General features: G+C 45.2%; 1 gene segment (V, D, J or C); it reads right to left on the reverse strand.

Annotated features, from left to right (window-relative positions):
- Positions 1-23,869, reverse strand: part of LOC122469620 — a 224,822-nt gene extending 200,953 nt beyond the window's left edge. Inside the window, 2 exon segments of the C gene segment in view lie at positions 23,343-23,648; positions 23,750-23,869. Of these exon segments, the coding sequence occupies positions 23,343-23,648; positions 23,750-23,795 (352 nt within the window).
- Positions 23,870-24,217: the final 348 nt, after the last annotated feature.

Below are 24,217 nucleotides of genomic sequence, written 5' to 3' on the forward strand. Positions count from 1 at the left end.
CGATATGACCCAGGGGATCCTCAAACCGCAGCAGTCCCTATGGGCCTCGGGGCTCCTTCTCCACAGGAGCACTGCTGTGCCCACCAGGGTCCACCCCAGTGATGGCATGGACTTCTAAATCTTCAGTTTTTGAACTCGACATTTACAGCAGGTTGACTTGTCATGATTACCTTTATGTGTCATCTTGACTGCGTCATGGGTGTCCAGATTCACGACTGTTTCTGTGTATGTCTGTGATGAGTTTCCAGAAGAGATTGGCATTTCCATCCATGGTTTCTTTCTGCCTGGGCATCACCCATTCCATCATAGTTCTGAGTAGAATCCGATGCAGAGGGAGGAAGAATTCCCTCATTTTTACTTCCCATGTGCTTGTTTGAACTGGAACATTGGTCTCCTCCTGCCCTTGTTCTTAGAGTTACATCATAGGCTCTGCAGGTTCTGAGACTAGACACTAGTTCAGAATCAGGCGAGAATTATACCACTGGTTTTCCTGGCTCCCCAACTTGTGACAGTAGATCATGGGACTTCTCAACATATTTTGTCATGGAAACCAATGTGCTTTGGGTTCTGTTGCTCGAGGGAATCCTGACTAATACATGGAGATGATTTATCTCTTGTTTAGAGGAATTGAATAAAGCTGTAGCTCATTTAAAGTCCTGAGTAGCAAAGTGCCATGAAGGAAGTGTCACGTTGTTTGATTGGGACAAGGGCTGGGTGAAGATAATGGGGAGCTGTGGGAGCTTGTGGTCCTGGCTGCACAGGGAGTGCATCTGGGACTCATGTAAATGTTCAGCTATTGTGCCTCAGGAAATCTGCAATTCACTCATACTGAGTGACAGGAGTAAGCAATGCAAACAACTGTGTCTTTGTGCATGGTAGGGTAGTTTTCCTATGAAAACAATGATCTAATTCACACAGGTAATAGGTAAACACAGAATCCTGTGACCAGAGAGGCTCCCTGGAGAAACTGCTGTGTGGACAGGAAGCCCCAGACCCTGAGAGGAAACCTGCCTGTAACCTCCATCTGCACCTGCTCCTGGCAACACAAAGCAGAATTGTGCATAGTGTGCGCCCCCTGGTGGTGCTGATCCCCTCCTGCAGGGAGGTTTGTGTCTGGGCTCCCAGCGAGGTCCCCTCACCCTGTCTCTTGCACAGTAATATGTGGCCTTGTCCTCGCCCGCAGGTTGTTCATCTGCAGATACAGCGTGTTCTTGGAGTTGTCTCTGGAGATGGTGAATCGGCCCTTCACGGAGTCTGCGTAGTATGTGCTACCTCCACTACTAATTTCTGAGACCCACTGCAGCCCCTTTCCTGGAGCCTGGCAAACCCAGCTCATTCCATAGCTACTGAAGGTGAATCCAGAGGCTACACAGGTGAGTCTCAGGGACCCCCCAGGCTGCACCAGGTCTCCCCCAGACTCCACCAGCTGCACGTCCCACTGGACACCTGCAGACATAAGACATCTTGGTCAGGAAACTGTCACACATCTACTGGTCTCACTCATATCCACTCACATACTCAGTGTCTCTCGTTCACCATGAATTACCTTTTAAAAGAGCAACCAGGAACACCCAGCCAAGCACAAACTCCATGGTGAGGTGTCTGTTCTGTCCTGATCAGAGAATGGGAACACCTGGGACTCCCGGGGCTGGGGCTCCTCTCCCTGCTGCAGGGTCTGGGATGGGCTGGTTTTATCACCATAGAGAGGACCCCATTTGCATGTGCTCTGACATATATATGAAGCTCCAGTCTTAGATTTGATTCTTTAAAAATGAACAACAGGGTTAGGGACGCACTTGTAGTTTAGTTTGTGTAGACGGTGCTGTGACAATATGAATTATTGTATTCAGTGAGTACAGGTATATTTGCAGTCCTGTGTGCATTTTTACAGGTCTTTCATCCACATAGATCATTTTCACTCTACAAGTATTTTGCATACTTTTTGAAGTTTAACCCAAAATACTTTATTCTGTGCCATTTTCACTTGTATAATTTTGTTTTTTTTTTTTGCATGTATTTTCATGCTGGTGTGTAGAATCACAGGTGGTTTATTTTTATTTATTTGTTCATTTTGCATCCTGCTCTTTTCCTCATTTCAAAAAACTGGTTCTAATATTTTTTGTGGTATCTCTAGGGTTTTGTTATGTTTAAGATCAATGTCACTTGCAAACAAGTAATTTTCCTTCCTCCTTACTGATTTAAATGTCTTTTATTTTTTTTATTCCCTATTTTTTTCTGGTTACGTCTTCCAGTTGTAGGAGAAGAAAGCTTTTCCCTTCTTTTCTTCTGGGATTTAGCCAGTGTAAGGATTCAATTGACATAAGACATATGTACAGGAGAGAATAAATTTCATTTTGTAAGTGCATGGCCTTCCTAATGATATGACACCGAGAGAAAGGACAAAGCAGGTGGCACTTGTGTCTTTCAGACAACAAAACATTGGATTTGGCAAGAGTTAAGTTTGGGGTATTATGTTAGTCACCAAGTAAGTAGGTTTGTTTGCATAGCCTTCTTGTCCCTGTGTTCCTTATTCTGGTGCTAACGATGGTTCTTCCCTCTTGGTACACGGGAGGGAGATTTATATCCTTTTGTCAAGGGACGATGGCGAGTCTGAGTGTACTTGGACTATTTCTCAAGTGACTTTCACCCAAATAAGCAGTGTGACAAGATGACATAGTTTGAGGTGGCATATGTATTCTTCACATTACCATGGGGAATGCTTATGTTAGGGGTGACCATCATTGCCTGGGTCCTGATTTGACAGGAAAGCCTTCAGCATTTTACCGTTCAATATGCTGTCAGGTGTGGGCTTTTCATAGTGGCCATGATCATGTGGAGGTAATTTCCTTCAGTTCCTTTTTAATTGGGTTCTTTTTAAATGATGAACATGTGTTGAATTTTGTCTAATGTTTTTTTGAATCAATTAATGATGGCTTTGATTCAATCATTCCCTCTGGTAATGGAGGACATCACATTTATGCATCTGTGTATGTTGAAGGATCCTTGCATCATCCCTGGAGTGAATCACCCTGGATTATGTTGTATGATCCTCTCAATGTTCTGTTGAATTCAGTATGCTCAGATTTTGTGAAGGAATTTTGCATGTATGTTCATTTGAGATAGTGACCTGTAGTTTCCCTTCTTGTGGTGTCTTTCTTTGGTTTGGTGTGAGAGCAATGCTGTCCTCACAAAATGCATTTGGGAGTGCTGTTTTTTATCAGTGTTTTGTAATAGTTTGAGAAATATTGGCATTAATTCCTCTTTAAATACTTAGTAGAAGTTTTAATAAAGCCATGGACTCCTATGCAGATTTCTTGGAGGGTGAGGTTTTAGATAGAGAAATCTTGTTAATTTTTCTTTTGTTCATTTTGTATTTTTCCATGAAACAGTCTTGGTGGACTACATTATGGCATAAAATGTGTAATTTGTTCTTGGTGATCTAATTGTTGGCCTATAAATACCTAAGTTTTTCTTTAATGATCCTTTTCATGTCTTTAGTTCAGTTATGTCTCCTCTTTCAATTCTGATTGCATTTGTTTGAGTCTTCCCTATTTCCCCAGGCTACCTATTTGTTTCAAATTTAGTTACTTTTCCAAATACAAATTTTTATGTAATTGATTTGTTTTCTGTATTTGTGATAGTCTCTATTTTCTGTCTGCTTTATCTTTTTATGTTATTTTTATGTTTATCTTGTTATGTCAATAAAAATGCCAATGAGTTTTTTAAGGAATCTGAAAAATATACAATTCATATGAAAGCACACAACACATGGAAGCAACAAAACAATCATGACGTCGAAAGAACCTGGAGACATCACACTTCTCTCTTTCTAAAGATATTGCAGAGGTACATTAACCACAACAGTGTGCTGCTGGCATCAAATGAGACATTTAGGCCAGTGGAGCTCATTACGGAGCCCAGAAGTAGAAGTTTGCAGATGCAGTCAGCAAATCCTCCACGAGATTTCCAACAATGCACAGTGGGGGGTAGGATAGTGTCTCTTAAACATGGTGTTGACTAGGGGCACCTGTGTGGCTCGGTAAGTTAAGCATCCCACTTCCACTCAGGTCATGATCTCATGGTTGTGGGTTCGAGCCTCACATCAGGCTCCTGCTGACAGCTCAGGGCCTGGATTCTGTTTCTGCCTCTATCTCTGTGCCTCCCTACTCATGATCTGTGTCTCTCCCTCAAAAACAAAGTAAAAATTAAAAAATAGTACTGATATATACATGCAAAATAATAACATTTGGCCATAATCTTGCTTCATACATATACGTCGACACAAAAAAAATCTCAAAATGGATGAAGGATTAAGAAGAACACTTGAACCTAAATGCCTTCAAAGAAAACATGAAAGATAAACGTGATGACATTCACTTGAGAATGATTGATTTGATATAAAAGCAAAGTCACAGAGAACAAAGCAGGCAAGGGGGACTACACCATACTAGAAAAGGGGCAAGCAAATATTTGCAGAGCTAGAAGGCAGTCTATGGGAGGGTAGACATTACAATAAAAAATATTGAAAAGGAGTTAATATCCAAAATGCAGGAGGGACAATAAGGTGTTCTCATTTCCCTGCCATCAGACCACACCTCAAGCTTCCCCCTTTCCCTAATGGAGACCCACCTCCATTCAAAGTGCTCCTCAGAGGATGAGTCTTAAAGACGTGCCCACTAGTGTCTGGGCCTCACATGCACAAGAGGATGGATTGCCCCCAGTGCAGAGCCTGTGCTCAGGGGGCCTGAGAAAGGAACTGCCCCCACCCATCAGTAGCCAGATGCCCTGTCTTGCTGCAGAGGGAGGACCTGACCCTGTGATAGACTCTGTTACCGCAGGATGTTCTTGCTTTACCTCCTCACCGTGTAACACCCCGATCTTGTGAGTAAAGAAAGAACAGAATTTGATTCAGAAGGCAAAGCTACTGATTTGTACAATGTAGGAACCATAAAGTCTTTTGTCATCTATTACCCCCCCCCCATCTTTTGTCCCTAACCGGGCTGCTGCTCATGCCTCAATTCCTGGTGATGAAGATGCATTACTGGAATGAACATCTGCTCAACTTTCTTGTCAATGCCATTGCACTCTGATTCACAAGTTCTCTTTTCATGTATGCTTGGGGGAGGCAACTAAGTTGGGCTCAATATTACTCCAAGTTCTTGAAGCCAACTTACATTCTGTGCCTTCACCCAAGGCTGCACTCTTGTTTAGTATGTCCGTGACTTGTCACTCTATTACCAAAGGAATCAGGGAGCCCTTGCAGACTCGCCACCCTCCTAAAGCACCAGCCAGACAGGGCCATTCACCCTCCTGTCTTCTTCTTCTTCTTTTTTTTTTTTTTTTTAATTTTTTTTCAATGTTTATTTATTTTTGGGACAGGGAGAGACAGAGCATGAACGGGGGAGGGGCAGAGAGAGAGGGAGACAAAGAATCGGAAACAGGCTCCAGGCTCCGAGCCATCATCCCAGAGCCTGACGCGGGGCTCGAACTCACGGACTGCGAAATCGTGACCTGGCTGAAGTCGGACGCTTAACCGACTGCGCCACCCAGGCGCCCCACCCTCCTGTCTTCTTAATGTCCACGGTTGCAAACAGCTACTGCCAACGAGGACTATGTCACAGTGCTTCAAAACTCCCCACAAAGTGTCTTGTCAGTTTTTCACATCCCTCTCACTGGTACAAAAATGCAGTTGCATAAGCTTCTAAGGAAACCTGGCTACTGCTTCCCAAGGACCCCTAACTTCAATGCTTTGCTCTGTCTCTGTGAGCCCCTCACCCCTACCTGATGCTGCCACAGATTTCTTTTCGTGGCTTTCAGAGTCATTAACCTACTTTAAAGTGTTAATATTAGCTCTGTGCACACCCAAACTCTCAGCTGTCTGAATATCAATAACATGTTTCACCTCTCATTCCATGGAAATGGAGTGGCTGCAGGTATCCTGCGACAACCTGTGCCTCTCGGATATGTCCTATAACTTTCTTCCCATGAAAATTAGACCTTGGGCCATCAGGCCCCACTGCATGCTTGCACCCCCACAACTGCTGTCTGGATACATTAGGATCCCCACTCACCTCTGTATTCCTCTCTGACAAGTTTGTAATTTCCAGGCCCACCACCTACCAACAGGACACTGACCAACCCGCCCATCATCTTGTGTCATGTTAACAGTTTAAATTGGGTTATTCCACTCCCCTCCCTAAAAAGGGAGACCCAGGGCACCTGGGTGGCTCAGTTGGTGGGCGTCCTACTTCAGCTCAGGTCATGATTTCGTGGTTTGTGAGTTTGAGCCCTGCATCGGGCTCTGTGCTGTCAGCTCAGAGCCTGGAGCCTGCTTCAGATTCTGTGTCCCCCTCTCTCTCTGCTCCTCCCAACTCACACTCTTTCTCTCAAAAATAAATAAACATTAAAAACATTTAAAAGGGGAGACCCTACTTCATTCCACACGATTGCCCTCAGCTACAGGAATGGTTTCTGGGACATCTGGTGGTCAACCCTGAGTTCTATTTAAAAAAATATTTCTTTAACATTTATTTCTTATTGAGAGACAGAGAGACACAGAGCGTGAGCAGGGGAGGGGTAGAGAGAGAGGGGGAGACATAGAATCTGAAGTAGGCTCCAGGCTCTGAGCTGTCAGTCCAGAGCCCGATGTGGGGCTTGAACTCACAAACTGCGAGATCATGACCTGAGCTGAGGTCCATAGCTTAACCAACTGAGCCACCCAGGTGCCCCACCCTGACTTCTATTTTGTGACAGCTTCTGTATGTGGGGAAACATAGGAACCACTCAGGCCAGTGTCCCTACTAGAGGTACTCCAGGCGTCCTCTCTGCCTGCTGTAAAATCAGTCTAAGCCACCGGGCTCCCAGGTTTTCCCAAGCTTGCACATCTGCAAAGGGAAAGACCGCCACTGTTCACAGGCATTCCAGACATACGCTGGAGTCTTCAGGGCTGTTGGCACCCTCTGGAAATCCCACAGGTCCTAACCGCCATGAGTACCAGAGGACAGAGGACATTTTTCCAGCAGGCCTATAATTGCTGCCCCATTATACGCAACTGATCTTTCTGCTAAAATTGCTAACAGTCACTCTCCAGCCCAAACCGTGAGGAGACTGCCACTGTCTCTCCAGCGACTGACAGAGCTCACAAGGCTGTCAAATACACAGCCAAGATCAGAGGCCCCTGTCCTTTCCTTCACTTTAGAAGCCTGCCTTTTTCCCTGACTTGGACTATTGTTTATCATGTAAGTTCCTCACAATGGGAAAAGACAGGTGGACAGATAATGATCAGATGGGGTGTACATTGGGGTTGAGTGGGCCTCCTGAGGCCCCTTTCTTCTCTCCTTTGGTCTTGCACCAACCCCATCAGATGGGATAATTAAGAAACTGAGAGACAGTGGGTTCTTCCCAGGCATCCACTAAACCTCTGACTAAATTATTTCCCAGGGCACTACTTGTAAATCTCTCCAAGTTTTGTATAATATCAGCAGGCCCCAGGGAGTCCCTCTAGCCCCTCCCTGCCCACTGGGGCTCTCCAGATGGATTTGACAAATTGGCTTCCTCTTTGGTTAATGGCTGCATGTTTGGTGGATGGACTGATGCTGTCTGACTGGACATGCCAGTGCCACAACTGTGGTAAAGAATGTAATGCCTGAAATGGTTCCTGGATTTGCCATTCCATTATGGATTTAGCCAGACCAAGGAACTCACTTCAGCACATAGACAAACTACGTACTTGCAAAGACTGGGGGTGATAATTAGAATTTCATACCCCACATCATCCTTAATCATCACAGAAGAGGACGATGAGGATATGTGGATTAGGGGAACAGATATGGAACATGAAAAACTAGACACAAAAGTCCTCAGGAAAAATCCGCCTGGAAACTGGCCTGGAACATCCAGAATCATTGTCCTTGGCCCTTAATGAGATTTGGAATGCTCCAAATAGCAGGCAGGGACTGACCCCCTTTGCAACAGTATTTTAGAAAGGAATCCTTAACCCTTTCTTTACTGATTGAGTGAACTTCATGATAACTTATATGACCAAGTTGATGCCATGCATAGCCATGTCCAAGAACTAACAGGTACACTTGGGTCATATCATCCACAGACAATAAGAACATGGCCTCTGCCACTGACTAGCCTTGCCACCCTTTCTACAGAATATGGGACGCTCATCAGGTCTTCAGAGAGCACCCAGTGCCACCTCGCTGAGAAGGACCTTATGACGAACTCCTAACCGACTACACTGCCATCAGAATTAGGGAAAGATTCCTCTGGATTCACGCAAGCTGCACAAAATAGTTCCAGATCGCCATTGTCAAGACCGTGGATGACCATCCCCATGATGACCATTGGTAAGGATTCCCAGAGCCAATTCCCAGGCTCCGGAAGCACATGGCATCACATAGTAGGTCATGGATCAAAAAACTGCATTTCCACCTAGTTTCATTTTCCGGCTCTTTCCTGTCAGGAAAAAAAAAAACTTTTTAAAATGGAGCCTACCCTTTCCCCCACTATTAAAAGACTGACTACATTTCCTGCTCTCCCTCTGAACCTCTACAACTGTCTGTCTTCAGACTGCATCTGCCCCATTCACCTGTGTAGTTATCTCAGCAGGTCAGACACAGACCCTTACACCAGTTTTCCAAGTCCCGTCTACAGTAAATAATCAGTCTGATTGTCAATTGTTTTGACATCAGGATAGCAAGTAAGCCCCCAAAGTAGTGTTATTTCCTGCCAATGCAAGCAGGTGAATGCACCATGTGGATGGACAAATGGAAGGGTGTGGTATCCACAACCAGCACGACAATGTCACTCTGCCTTTCCTTCCACTGCATTGATTGGGACCACAACTTTGATGGAAGCTTCAGGATGGTCCTTTGCTCAGGTGAAGTATTGGGAGAGAATATTTCCCTTTGTATGAAGACAGTCATGGTGCTGGCTTCTCTCTCTTGGTGACATAGCAAGGCAATCTGGTGCCAGATGGTCACTAGGTGCTCCAGCATAACCCCCATGGCACAAACACTTTCCAGATCCCAAAATGTTTCATTGGCACTCAGACTACCTGTGCATCAAGTGGCATAGCTCAGCCACTTCCAGGTAAGGCTGCCTAAATGCACAAGTCATATGAAAGTAGACCGAAAATCTGGAGTAGCTCAGTCAGGTGACAAAACCCACCTTATAGCTGCTGAAGGGCTGCAGGCCTCCCATGTCTCACAAACTTTCAGGAATGCATGATAATTGACCAGTGACAGTGACCCTCAATTGCCCAGACCAGTGGGAACTCATGACAGGCTCTACATGAGCTGGTCAGCCTAACATCTTGGCACTGTTTGGACTGTTAGGAATTCCCAAGGCAGCAGGGTAGAGATGTACAGGTTGAGAGCAGACTGTGGCTGGGACTCCTTGGTCATCGATGCTGAATGGGACATACTGGCTAGCTCAGTCATGACAGAGTCTCCCCTGTGGCCCTTTAGATACCCTCAACTGCCTAGACAGTCTTGGGAATCTGAGCCATCTTATGGACAGCTGGGCATTTACATTTCAGTAGTCAACTGTAAAGTGCCACCTGTTAGGAGGGGGCTTTAATGCCCGTCAAGTGGGCAGACTGAAAGGAGAAATGGTGTGTTTAATGTCCCCCCTCCTTCAGTAAATCTTGAAGTATGGGGTGCAATTACTCAGTCCTCTATTGCACACAATATTGATGTGCATATACTGTCTTAATTGGATGTGTGGGGGGGTGCAATTTGCAGTCCTACAGACTCCTGATATGTAGCTCCCCCAGGAAAGCCAGGCACAGGGTTTGTTCCCACTGGCCTTGATGGCATGTGAGGGCATCCACATCATTAACCAGACAATGCAGGGTCAAAGGGGCCACCGTTGCTAAAAGAGATTCAGTAAAGATTCTTCCAATAGTGACATCAAAGGGATGTTGAGACCCTTCTACTATCCCTCCCTTTATACCTAGTAAGCTAAAGGAGCACCACACTTATATTTGGAGGGGTTCCTGGGAAGCACTGTACCTTGGCTTCAGGGTCAATGAGAGAAATAAAGTGTTGTCTGTGTCTGTGTCCTACAGTGTAATTACAGAAGTGTACAGGCAGTTGTCCCAGGAGGAAGGACATACTCCACAAACCTCCGGGTCCCTAGGCAGGGGCCTTGGCATCTCCCCACCCACTGGGATCCCAGCTCCCCACTACCAGGGCTGTCATGTCCAGAGAAGTGATGGCACCCACCCGAAGGGTAGGAACAGCATTCTCTCGAAGATCCCAAAGAGTCTGATCAAAGTTTCTGACTTGTGTTCAGGCTGCCTGAGATTAAGTCACTAGGGACCCCTCTTCTCAGAGCTGTGCATAAAGAGAAGTGTGGGCCTCATCTCTAGAGCAAGAGATCTGGGTTGAAGTTCCACCCCTTGAATGGGGCACTGCTGGGACCCTCCTGTGGGCTCCTATCTATGGAGGTGGTGATCCCATCAGCATTTGCAGCAAAGAAGTCTTGGGCTTCTTGAAAATTCTCCTTTTCACATCTGACTATGGCATGCATGCTAATGCCTGCTACACTAAAGCTGGTATTTCCATGAATTGTATTGGCACAAGGCTTAAGATCAGAGTGGTCCTTCAAGAAGAACTCCTTAGATTCTGTTGTCAAGTGCCTCTCCTCCAGGTGGAAATGGACAAGGGCTCATGGGCGCATGACATAAGGCAAAAAAAAAACAAAACAAAACCCAAAACCCACACCCATTGAATTGTCCCCATTCTATCTTAGAGTTGGATTGCATCACCTGGGCTTGACCTCTCCCAGTGGGCCTGTGCTGTCGTGCCATAAAAATCCAAGTGTGGAGAATCAGAGCTTCTTTCTTCCTACCTCTGTGGGCTCTGGGGCTCTAGGGAGCCTCTTCCTCAGAGTCTTCCCCTTTTTCCTTGGTGTGTGTCTCTTGCCATGTGCCTTGGGGTGATTGTCATAGCCTTTTGATACAGTGAAAAGACTGGAGGCTCCGTAGGTTGTCTCTAAGTAAACAGGCCGTTGATACCTTGAGCTTTTCAGTGATTTATGAATCTGGGGCACTTGGACCAATCCAGACAGCTGTAGTATGTCAAGTGCTTAAAGCAACAGCTTGGAGCCAATTGTGAAGACCCACTAGAGCCAATCAGTGTCCTTGTCTCCCTCCCTTTGGACAAATGATTCCAGGAAACCTTGCATTTTCATGATGGTGTAGTGCCTGTCACCATTTCTCTCTTTCACACTGGTCCGTGGATATGTTGGTGTAGTGGTCTTGACAGGGAGGACCTGGGATAGAAGTTAGCTCTTCCCAGACAAGTGTGCTGAGGCCTCCCACACTGAGGTGTCCCCGACAACACCTGTTAAATAGGGAGCCATTGTCAGCAGCAGTGAGGAATACAGCCAGTAGGGGGAGGTTGCCTTGGTCCTGTCCTCTGCCCAGGGAGACATGATGCTCCTGGTAGAGTTGCCTCTGTCACTAGGTAGGCATGGCTAAGCAAACACAACACCAGGATACTGGCTGCAACACAGTGGACCCAGCAGCTGGCGTCTTCTTCGACACTAATCTAGGGATATGGTCTTCGGTGTCCAGCAATATCTCACTTGGAGATGAGTAGGAAATACACACCTCTGGAACCCCAGGATGGTGCCTGATTGTTGGTCTCTGCAGGGAGTCTGACCTTTTATGGCACTGGTAACTTAGGGTGGGGGTTTCTGGCAACACCTGGCATCAGCCCAAAGCAAAGCTACAGACCACCAGCAAGCTCCAGCTCCTTCCCAGAGCAGCTGAGATGTGGGGGTGAGGAATGAGTGAGCCATTCTCAGTGCTAACACATTGTTGGAGGGCACCACCTAGACCCCCAATCCCATCCCTGGGGACAAATGTGTTGGGGACCCCAGCTGTTGTACAAAATTAAGAACATGTAGACTGTATCCTGCTGAAGGAATAGGCAAGAGCCATTGCTCAGGGCGTGGACAGGCGGCTCCCTAGGCATCTGAGCTCTGGCTTTGGATACATGAGATGCATGGGGCCCTCCTGACTCAAGGTGCAGTTTCAGTGCACCCCCAGCAAAGGAAATGGAGGCACAGGATTTATGACTCACAGGGCCCAGAAGCAAGGGTACACAAGGACCTTGGGAAGGGCAGGCCTCCTTTCCACAGTCCCAGTGATCAGGACATAGAAAACAGGGTAGCAAGTACCTGATTACTTGAGAATGGATGGGGCTGAAGTCCCTTACTTTTCACAGGCTCACCTCTGTGTGGTTATTCGAGAAGGCTCTCAGAAAACCAAAGTGGGAATCCTAGGCAGATCCTTATCTAAGGTTAAACTCACTGAAAGGTAGGCAAGAGAAAGAGAGCAGGGATTCACATTCATCGGGCTCCAACTGGATGCCAGAGTCATCCATAGGCACTTGTGCCTACCTTTCTGATTCATTTCATTGGGTGCTCCATTCAGTCTCATGGTCTCAGTCTCCCACATTTGGAAATTTTGTCTCCAGGGAGGCACAGCTTGTGCTAGGTGGAACCTAATGCCAGTCCCCTTCCCTCACAGCCCACAGACACCCCAGTGTGGAACAGGCAGTGTGGGTGGGTGGTAGCCCTCCATTATCCTGAACCCACATTGGGACTGGGGGAAGACAGATTACCTGGAGAATGAGAAAATGTTCAGTGTGCAACCACACAGTTTTGGAGACAACTCATGAATTTGTCCCTGAAAGAGCTTGTGTGAACGTCTCTTAATTCTGGAAGCATATACCTCAGTTCAAGACCCAGATGCTGACTCAGGTCCTCTTCACATAATCTGAAGCTCAGTTTGGGCTCTTGGAAGCTTAGATATATACGTAGAGGCCACAAGCATGCAGTTTTTAAGTTTTATTTCAGCGTTCTGGTCAGTGAGCCATGAGAGATGTGTGTCAGAGCCTGATGTGCCTGTGGACCCCTGTGTCTCCTGCAGACCCCAAAACGTGGATGTCAGCTCTGCAGCCTCATTACTGTATTTTCACACATGTGCCAGTTGGATTGTCTATAGTTGTTCAGCAGTTAGGAGGCTAATTATGGATTGTCGTCAGCAACAATCAGTCCCTTAACTTTCTCGGGGTTGATAATTTGACATTTGTGGCGACACCACAAGGAATGCAGCTATTATGGCTTAAATGGGACCAAAAACTGATCTGAGATATAACAGGGATTCATGAGTTTGCCTGACTGGCCCCATTCTTCTTGGAGGGGTCCACTGTCTGTGCTCCCACCAGTGCCTCATCCAGTGCACCATGGAGGATCCCAGCTTATGTGGCAATGGCAGTTCCTGTTATTGTCGCACGACCCTCTGTGACTGCATTTCTCTGGGATACAGTCATAGTTCAGCTGAGCCACACTGCCAGTGCAGTAGGTGTCCTGACAGAGCTTTCCAGAAGCTGGGGGTACCAGTTCTCACATGACCAATCTCGGTTGTTCCTGTGCTACTATGTAAATTCAGCCGCAAACACCAGAACCATGAGATCTCAGATGGATGGAATCCAACATGCTCTTGCAGCTGAGGGAGATGTGTGACATTCCTACACTGCAGCCTTCCACACGGCACGTCTGTGTGGGAACAGGTTCAGCGTTGAATTCCCCAGGGTCTTCTGCAGTGTCCATGTCGGCTGCTTTTTTGATTTATGGTCTAGCAGACATCTTCACCTTTCCAGAATTTTTGCAAAGATTTCTTGACAGTGCATAGTGCGGTCAGTGCAGTTCCCATGATAGCAGCAGCCCTCTTCAGTGCACGTGGTTCCATCTTGCATATGGAAGTCATCAGGGCCCGACAAGGACACCCCACGGCAGGACTCTGGAAGATCACATATATTTTGGATTGGCCTGCCAAGTGTCCCAGCATCGAAATAGGTGCAGTTTGTATAGCATCTGCCTGTATTACATTTGTCCCCAGGGGTTAAAATACAATCACTCATACAGCATAGATTGCTATAGCACTGCTCTAAGGAGCTGCAGTCACAATGCTTGCCTGGGTCAGCTAAGTAGTTTCCGAAATGATTGTGGGTCAGGCTTTTATTTCAATGCACCATTTAGATGTTGAAGAGGCACTTGCCTAATCTGCCACTGATTATGTAGTGCGTATGAATGAAGGAACACTTCCTGAAAGCTTCAGGTATACAAGGGAATTGGGTCCTAATGCAGTTGGACCTTTTCTGGCAAGCATATTCATCAGTGTCAACCCACAAACCAATATATTTTGCAATCTGATGTGTTGCTATGACAGACAAGAGTAAATAATATCTGCCTAAATAACCCATCATGATGGGGCTTTGTGGATGGCATATACTACATACAACTGGACTGAAATTAACTTCATGGGATCCATCTCAAATCGCAACTAAGGATGAATGTGGTTTAAGAATTCGAAAACCCTTGGACTCATAGTATCAAAAAAAAAAGGACTCTGATGCAACACATATTTGCCCATGTTAGCTGGATCTCTCTCATTATAAATTATCATGAAACCAATATAGTAACTTACATGAATCCCATGAAACAATGAGTCAATTAAGCTAACTAGCCTTATTAGGAATTGGGCACATTTTGACACGTGGTTGAACACACTGTATATTGTTTAGGGTCTGAGAGCAAAATTCCGTGATGGGATGACTACAACTTACTAGAGATCCTGAGCACTGCACTGGCATTTGCTTGAGGAACAGGGGTCCCTATCCTCCTTATATCCCAGGTTATAAGTAGGTCCCATTGCATTGGTGTCTGCCACTCTCTGAGAAACAATGTGTTCAAATGTTGGGAATCGCTGATGCGTCTGATTTCATAGGCAAGGTCATCCAACTTCATGATACCTTCAAGGCCCTGATAGCACGTGTCCATGGAGACCATGGAAAGAGGAATCTCCTCCAGGTAGCCGAGGTAGTAACAGTCTGGAGGCATGGAGGGGTAGTCCATCTGCAAGTCTCCCTGATCATCCTGAGTCATCATCAGCAGATGTCTGGACCTAAAGGGTTTCTTTGGCCACATGTGGATAACGGGTCTCTTGTCCCAAAACACAGGCTACAGGACAGCCAACCAGTCATCTGAATGCCCTTGCCATTGTGCAGCTCCTTCTTTGTAATTACCACCTCAAGGAGATGTAGAGCCATGAGGGACGACCTTGAGAACCCTGGACAGGAGCCAGCACTGCCCAGAGTGCAAACTGCAAGAGGGACGCCCTCAAGGTGACCTGGCCCTCTGCCAGCCTCATGCCCCTGCTCAGGGACATCTGCCAGTGAGAATGGATAAATGGAGGATCCTCAGCAAAGTGAGGTCTAGGCCATCTGACAGAACAGAGGGCTGTACCGGGTGGCCAGCACCCTGCACCTGGGATCCACTTGTGGGGTTAGGTAACAGTCCCAGGGTGTGGCATTGTGTGACCCTGCACAACAGTTCAGCTGGGGTGGATGTGGGAGAAGCAGGTGAGCCAGTTCAAGCGTGCTCACATGGACATAGTAAGGACTTGGACCCAGAGACATGGCTCTATTCAACACATTCCATCTTTCCTCCAGCTAGTGAATATGGGATATGAAATTTTAACACCCTGAACTTCTCTACCAATTCCATGTCCTGTGGTACTGCTGGGTCACTTTCTATGGATGACTGCTTTTCCTCATTATGGAGACCAATGCTTCCTACTTCCTTGGGATGTGGAGGTGGACATTGTCAATTTTACCTTTATAGGTGACTAAAAAAATAGCTTTGTCGTTTTTCATGTCTCATTCTGGTTAGACATTAGTTTTCAAGCCATTTGATCCTTTTGGTTTTTGGTTTGAAGCTTCCTCTGAGTTTACTGAGGAAACATTTCCCAGTATTCTGTCATGATTGGTGAAGTACAAGGTTGTATTTTAGTATTTTTTTTATGCCAGCTGGGGAGAACAGAAAGTACTGCTGACCATGTGTGGGCCCCAGGGGTTTTCCACTCTAATCCCTTTTTGGGGTTCTTTCCTGGCCTCTGGCAGTCTCCTCCCATGCATGTGTGGTTCCCTCCTCAGCTGGAGATGCCAGGGAGTTGAGGTAACTTTGGCAGCTTGCACCATGGAGTCTGCACATGATCAAAAGACGTTATCAACCATGGAACTCCCTTGTTTGATTAAATATGCTCTACTCCTTTAAAACCCCCTGCGTCAGGGAGAAACCTCAGAGTTGGCTTTTGGACAGGAGTCTGCATTCTTACCAGTGGCTGGCCTTGTGCATAAAGCTCAAATTCCTTTCCTACCAAAACGAAAACTTTGAACGTTGACCTTTCCAGCAACAGGCAGCTGAATTTGGGTTTTGATAACAATAAAACAGAGTGGAGTGGCAGTTGCCAATGGCTGGCAGCGAGGCGCAATGAGGGTTAGATATCAAGGGGTGTGATTTTCTGTTATGCAAGACGACTAATTTCTAGAGGTCTTCTCCACAACATTACACGTGTAGTTAACAATATTGTACTGTATGGTTAAAATTTAGTGAAGAGGGTGGATCTCAGTTTCAGTGAGATCTTACCACAATACACGAGTTTTGCTTCTCACACAAAGTATGCATGGACACACACTCTGTACTGATAAGTGAAAATAATTTAAAAAATGTACATACTTTGGATCCTAACCCTGGGGATATGCCATTTACAAATATCTTCTTCCATTCCATAGGTTGCCTTTTAGTTTTGTTTATTGTTTCCTTCACTGTGCAGAAGCTTGCTATTTTGAGGTACTCCCAAGAGTTCATATATGTATGTATTTAATTTTCTTATAATATTTTAAATTTAAATACAAGTGTGTTAACCTACAGTGTAGTATTGATTTCAGGTGTAGAATTTAGTGATTCATCACGTACATATAACACCCAGTTCTCATCTCAACAAGTGCCCTCCTTAATGCCTATCTCCCTTTTAGCCCAACTTCCCCACATCCCCTCAGTTTGTTCTCTGTATTTAAGAGTCTCTTCCTGTTTCCTATTCTCTGTTTTTCTCTTATTTTATTTTTCCTTCCCCTATGTTGTGTTTCTTATATTCCACATATGAATGAAATCATATGATATTTGGCTTTTTCTTACTGACTTATTTCACTTAGGTTAATACGTTGTTGTTCCACACACATTGTTGTAAATGACAAGATTTCATTCTTTTTGATGGCTGCGTAATATTCCATTGTATATATTTACCACCTCTTCTTTATGTGTTCATCTCCTGATGGATATTTGGGCTCTCCCACAATTTGCTTATTGTTGATAAGGCTGCTGTAAACATTGGGGTCCATGTGCCCCTCCGAATCAGCATTTTGGTATCCTTTGGATAAATACCTAGTAAAACAATTGCTCGATCACAGGATAGTTCTATTTTTAATTTTTTTCAGGAATCTCCACACTATTTTCCAGAATGACTGCACCAGTTTGCATTCCTACCATGTTAAATTTAGCCATCCTGACAGGTGTGAGGTGTTATCTCATTGTGGTTTTGATTTATGTTCCCTGACGAGGAGTGACAATGAGCCTCATTACACGTGTCTTTTCGCCATCTGGAAGTCTTCTTTGAAAAATGTCTATTCATGTCTTCCGACCATTTCTTCACCAGATTATTTGTTTTTTTCAGTGTCGAGTTTGAGCAGTTCTTTATAGATTTTGGATACTAAGCCTTTATCTGATATGCCATTTGCAAATATCTTCTCCTATTTTGTCAGTTGCCTTTTAGTTTTGTTGATTGTGTCTTTGCTGTACAGAAGCTGTTTATCTTGAGGTCCCAATAGTTCATTTTTGCTTTTGTTTCCCTTGCATCTGGGACATGTCCAGTAAGAAGTTGTTCTGACCGTGCTCAAAGAGTTTGGTGCCTGTGTTTTCCTCTAGGATTTTGATGGTTTCCTGTCTCACATTTAGGTCTTTCATCCAATTTTGAATTTGTTTTTGTGTATATTGTAAGAAAGTGGTCCAGTTCCATTAGAGTTTCCTGTTGCTGTCCAGTTTTCCCAACACCATTTGTTGAAGGAACTGTCATTTTTCCATTTGATACTGTTTCCTGTTTTGTCGAAGATTAGTTGACCATTTATGGGTTTTCTACTCTGTTCCATTAATCTATGTGTCTCTTTTTGTGCCAGGAGCATACTGTCTTGATGACTACAGCATTGTAATATAGCTTGAAATCCAGAATTGTGATGCCTCCATTTTTTTTCTTTTTTAGGATCGCTTTGGGTGTTCAAGGTCTTTTGTGGTTCCATGATAATTTTAGAATTATTTGTTTTAGCTCTGTGAGGAATGCTTGTATTATTTGACAGGGATATTTGCATTGAATTATTTGCATTGAATGTCTAGATTGCTTTGGGTAGTATCAACATTTTAACAATGTTTTTTTTTTTAATCCATGTGCATGGAATATTTTTCCATTTCTTTGTGTCTTCTTCAATTTGTACCATAAATGTCCCAGGTTTTTCAGAGTAAAGCTCTTGTAACTCTTTAGTGAGGGTTATTTCTAGGTATCTTATGGTTTTTGGTGTAATTGTAAATGGGATAAATTCCTTGATTTCTCTTTCTCCTGCTTCATTATTTTTGTATCGAAATGCACAAATTTCTGTATGTTGATTTTGTATGCTGCAGCTTTACTGGTTTATTGTATCAGTTCTAGTGGGTTTTTTTTTTTTGGTGGAGTTTTTCAGGTTTTCTGTATGTAGTATAAAATTCAACTCCAAAACTGAATAATCCTATTAAAAAAATGAGCAGAAGGCATGAATAGACTTTCCAAAATGCAACATACAGATGACCAATAAACACATGAAAAGATGCTCAACATCACTCATCATCAGGGAAATATAAATCAAAACTACAACGAAATATCAACTCACTCCTGTCAGAATGACTAAACTCAACTACACAAGGAACAACAGGTGTTTGTGAGGATACAGAGAAAGAGGAACACTTTTGCACTGCTTGTGGGAATGGAAACTGGTGCAGCTTGTCTGGAAAACAGCATGGGCGTTCCTCAAAATGCTAAAAATATAACTACCTTATGATTGATCAATTGAACTACTAGGTATTTACCCAAAGGATACAAAAATACTAATTTAAAGGGAATTGCAACTCTATGTTTATAGCAGCCCTATCAAAAACAGCCCAGCTCTGGAAACAGTCCAAGTAAGCATTGACTCATAAATGGATAAAGTATATGTGGTATATCTACACACACACACACACACACACACACACACACACACTCATACTCATACACTGGAATGTTTCTCAGCCCTGAAAGGAATGACATTTGCTATTTGTAATGATATGGATGGAGTTAGAGAGTATTATGCTAACTGAAACAAGTGAGCGGAAGACAAATATATGATTTCATTCATATGTAGAATTTAAGAAACTTCAAATGGGAAAGGGGACAAAGAAGAGAGAAGAGCTACACCAAGAAATAAACTTTTTTCAATGTTTTTAAATTTATGTTGAGATAGAATGGGGGGAGGAGCAGAGGAAGCGGGAAGGAGAATCTCAAGCAGTCTCTTTGCTGTCAGTGCAGAAACCAAAATGGGGCTTGATCTCAGGATCCATGAAATCAAGACATGAACCCAAATCAAGAGTCTTAGGCTTAACCCATGGAACATATAAACCCAACAAAACAGATTCTTACCTATACAAAACAAACTTATGGTTACCAGAGGGAAGGTGGGAGGAGGTTTGGGGAAGTAGGTGATGGGGTTGCAGGGCCGCAGTCATAATGAGCACTGGGTGTTGTATGGAAATGTTGAATCACTATATTTTACACCTGAAAGTAATACTACATTGAATGTTTACTATGTGGAATATGAATAAAATCTCAAATGATGTATTTACAGTGTCTGCAAATGGCCTTGTTGGCATACAGCCCATGAAGAAACATTTATTCCAGAAAATATACCGACAGACGGAAAAGCTAGAATTTTGAGCTAAGGTATGTGCCTTTCCTTCCCCACCCCAGCTCAGCAAATGGAAACTCCAGTGCAAGTAGCTGGGACTATAGGCATGTGCCACTGAGCCTGGCTGCAACCTCCCCTCCAGACTGTTGCAACCAATACCAGGGTTCCTGGTGACCAGCTCCTGTTCAGAGGACTCTTTCCCAGAGGGACAGGATGTCAGTGACCCTAAGCTGTTTGCTGTTGAGGCCAAGCCCCAGCAGGTGCCACTGAGATGTGGGACTCACTCATTGTTTGCAGCCCCACTCCCAGGATGGAAACTCTGCCCTGGGCACAGTCCACTAGGGATGCTGGGAGCCTGGTCACCCCAGACCTGACTTGTACGGCAGGGGTCTCATGCCACCAGGACAAGCAAGCCTCAAAGAAGTGCAGCTGCCACTCACCCCTAAACTGAGCCCTTATTTTGTCCCCACCTGCAGCTGCAGAGTTTTGCCCAGGGCAGGGGGGAGCTGGAGCAATCCACTAAACCAAGGTGCAAATCTGTTCTGGTACAACTGACTTCATTTACAGATGAGGGTGAGGAAGTTCTGGGCCTCATGTTGTGGGAGAGTCAGGTGCAGGAGACAGATGGTTTCAGTGGAGGATTCCTAACCTACTCCTCCTCACCTGCAGGAGAGAGCCAGAGCCAGGGACAGTTGAGGGAACAGCTCCTGTCAGAACACATGTGAGATTATGGCCTCAACAACTCTCCATTCAGAGGGGTCCGAGTTTGTAGGGTTTAGTCTGTGGAGAGTTGAAACATCTTGGTTACAACATTTAAAATTTCAACATGACTGGGTTTTAGGTCATTTCTATCTGCAGTAAGGGTTTCCTTCATGTCTCCTATGCTTTCCTCAAGCACAGCAAGTATCCTCATGATAGTTTTGAAAAATTCTATTTCCTTGTGAGAGTTTTTAGAAATTCTATTTGAGGCATATTAGTTATATGTGCTTTAATAATATCCCCGGCAATGACCTTTTATCGTTTTTTCTTTTGGGATGAATTCCTCCATCATGGTGTATGTCTATGTCTCTGCTTTCTTAAGTGTTTTAGAAAATCCTGTTTTGTTTTCTGCTTCTAGAGTAGTGTCTTTATTGAGAAGTGTTCAATTGCTGTTGAGGGCTTGACACTTTAGGAAGCATTTGTTGCATATTCTGTGTGCACTGTGCTGTCGTGTATTGGCTGCTCTGTCCCTCAGCTAAGTCCTCTGCAGAGTTTCTCCTTGTCTACAGTGATGAGTGTTTAGACATTGTCCACAATGTTGTGAGTTTTAACCAGGTGAGTTTGTTCTGCCTGTTAAAAGAGGCTAATTCCTATTTCCCCTAGAGGTGAAGCTATGCCTTACTATATGGTCAGTAGACTTGGTGCCTTTGTGGGTATATGTCGTCTTTTGAGGGAGGGGCGCGGTGCTGATCTGGTTTCCAGGCCCTCTTTCTCTAGTAAGGAAGCACCTGAGGAAGGCAAGAGGGGGGGAGTATAGCTTGGTGTCAGTGGCTCAGCTTCTACTGGGAGGTTCTGTGCTGCTCACTGAATTCTGTCCATGCTGATTGGTGGGAGGAAATATTGGCATCAGCTCCCTATCTAGTCCCTTGAGTTGGAGTTCCCAGCCTCCCCTGTTCAGGAAGCCCTCCCACAGAGAGAACAATCTGTACCTGTGGGTCCCAGGCTTCCATCAGAACCCTGCTTTCACCCTGTCTGTGTCCAAACCATTGGCCCACCTGGTGGCACAGGGCTCTTAAGTTTTATCTCAGGAGCTCTAGCTGGGTTTGAAAACTCCAAATTATATGAACGCAATATAATTTGGACCCCACTGATCCTCTAGGAGAGAGTCTCACTGTGCTGTGGCTGGAGCTGTTTATCCCAGGAGGGCAGTTGCATGAACACTAGGGGCTTGGAGTTCATGGTGAGGAAGAACATGAAGGCAGCATTCAGTTAGCTGCTCTCAGCAGAGGCTCCTATGCTAATGACCATGGCAGTGCAATGGTGCCTGTCAGCTCTCCTTCCCCACGAGAGGCAATACACCCTTTATGAAATGCACCCTGAGAAGGGAACTGTCTCTCCCCAAGTCGCCCAGGGGATTCTCAGACCACAATGCCCCCTATGCGACTCTGCCTTCCTTCTCCACAGAAGCACAGCTATGCCCACCAGGCTCCATGCCAGTCATGGCATGGACTTCTAAATCTTCAGTCTTTGAACTGCACATTTACAGGAGGTTGACTTGTCATGATTACCTTTATGTGTCATCTTGACTGCATCATGGGTGCCCAGACTCCCCACTGTTTCTGTGGATGTCTGTGATGTATTCCAGAAGAGACTGGCATTTCTATCCATGGTTTCTGTCTGCCTGGGCATCACCCATTCCATTAAGGTTCTGAATAGAAACTGATGCAGAAGGAGGAGGAATTCCCTCAGTTTTACTTCCCATGTGCCTGTTTGAATTGGAACATTGGTCTCCTCTGGCCCTTGTTCTGAGAGTTACATCATCAGCTCTTCACGTTCTGAGACTAGAAAGTAGTTCAGAATCAGATGAGAATTACACCACTGGTTTTCCAGGGTCTCCAGCATGTGAGAGTGGAATGTGGGTCTTATCAATGTATTTAGTCATGGAAACCAATGTGCTTTGGTTTCTGTTCCTCGGGAGAATCCTGACTAATACATGGAGATGAATTATCTCTTCTTTAGAGGAATTGAATAAAGCTGTAGCTCATTTAAATTCCTGAGTAGCAAGTGCCAGGAGGGAAGTGTCACGTTGTTTGGGACAAGTGCTGGGTGAAGATAATGGGGGTCTGGGGGATCCTGTAGGCCTGGCTGCACAGTGAGTGCATCTGGGACTTCTGTTGGGACGCCTGGGTGGCTCAGTCTGTTAAGCAGCCTACTTTGGCTCAGGTCATGATCTCGCGGTCCGTGAGTTCGAGCCCCGCATCGGGCTCTGTGCTGACAGCTCAGAGCCTGGAGCCTGTTTCAGATTCTGTGTCTCCCTCTATCTGACCCTCCCGTTCATGCTCTGTTTCTCTCTGTCTCAAAAATAAATAAACGTTAAAAAAATACTTTATAAAAAAAAGGTTCAGCTGTTGTGCGTCAGGAAATCTGCAATTCACTCATACTGAGGGACAGGAGTAAGGAATGCAAACAACTGTGTCTATGTGCATGTTAGGGTAGTTTTCCTATGACAACACAGTTGCTAATTCAGAGAGTTAATAGATAAACACAGAATCCTGTGACCAGAGAGGCTCCCTGGAGAAACTGCTGTGTGGAGAGGAAGCCCCAGACCCTGAGAGGAAACCTGCCTGTAACCTCCATCTGCACCTGCTCCTGGGAACACAAAGCAGAATTGTGCATAGTGTGCGCCCCCTGGTGGTGCTGATCCCCTCCTGCAGGGAGGTTTGTGTGTGGGCTCCCAGTGAGGTCCCCTCACCGTGTCTCTTGCACAGTAATATGTGGCCGTGTCCTCGGTCTTCAGGCTGTTCATCTGCAGATACAGCGTGTTCTTGGCGTTGTCTCTGGAGATGGTGAATCGGCCCTTCACGGAGTCTGCGTAGCTTGTGCTACTTCCATCATATCTAATATATGCGACCCACTGCAGCCCCTTCCCTGGAGCCTGGCGGACCCAGCTCATGTCGTAGCTACTGAAGGTGAATCCAGAGGCCACACAGGTGAGTCTCAGGGACCCCCCAGGCTTCACCAGGTCTCCCCCAGACTCCACCAGCTGCACGTCACACTGGACACCTGTAGACACAAGACATCTTGGTCAGGAATCTGTCACACATCCACTCTTTCTCAGTCATGTCCACTCACATACTCAGTGTCTCTCGTTCACCATGAATTACCTTTTAAAAGAGCAACAAGGAAAACCCAGCCCAGCACAAACTCCATGGTGAGGTGTCTATGTTCTGTGCTGATCACAGAATGGGAACACCTGGGACTCCTGGGGCTGGGGCTCCTCTCCCAGCTGCAGGGTTGGAGCTGGACTGGTTTAATCAGCACAGGGAGGGCCCTATTTGCATATCCTCTGACTATATATCAAGCTCCAGACTTAGATTTGTTTCAAATTTAAAACCAGTGTTTGAGAGGCACTTCTAGATCACTTCTTGCAGAAGGGACTGTGACAGTATAAATAATTCTAATCTGTGAACACAGTTATCTTTTCATCTGTGTTTGTCATTTTACATGTCTTTCTCCCAGCAGGTCATGTTTGGTATGCTATTTTACTTTTTAGTGAAATTTAATCATAAATACTTTATTTTGTGCCATATAATTTTAATGTGTGTTTAGTTTTGTGTTACAGATAGAGAGAA

The sequence above is a fragment of the Prionailurus bengalensis genome, chromosome B3 (genome assembly GCF_016509475.1).
Source record: "Prionailurus bengalensis isolate Pbe53 chromosome B3, Fcat_Pben_1.1_paternal_pri, whole genome shotgun sequence".
Classification (NCBI taxonomy): Eukaryota; Metazoa; Chordata; class Mammalia; order Carnivora; family Felidae; genus Prionailurus; species Prionailurus bengalensis.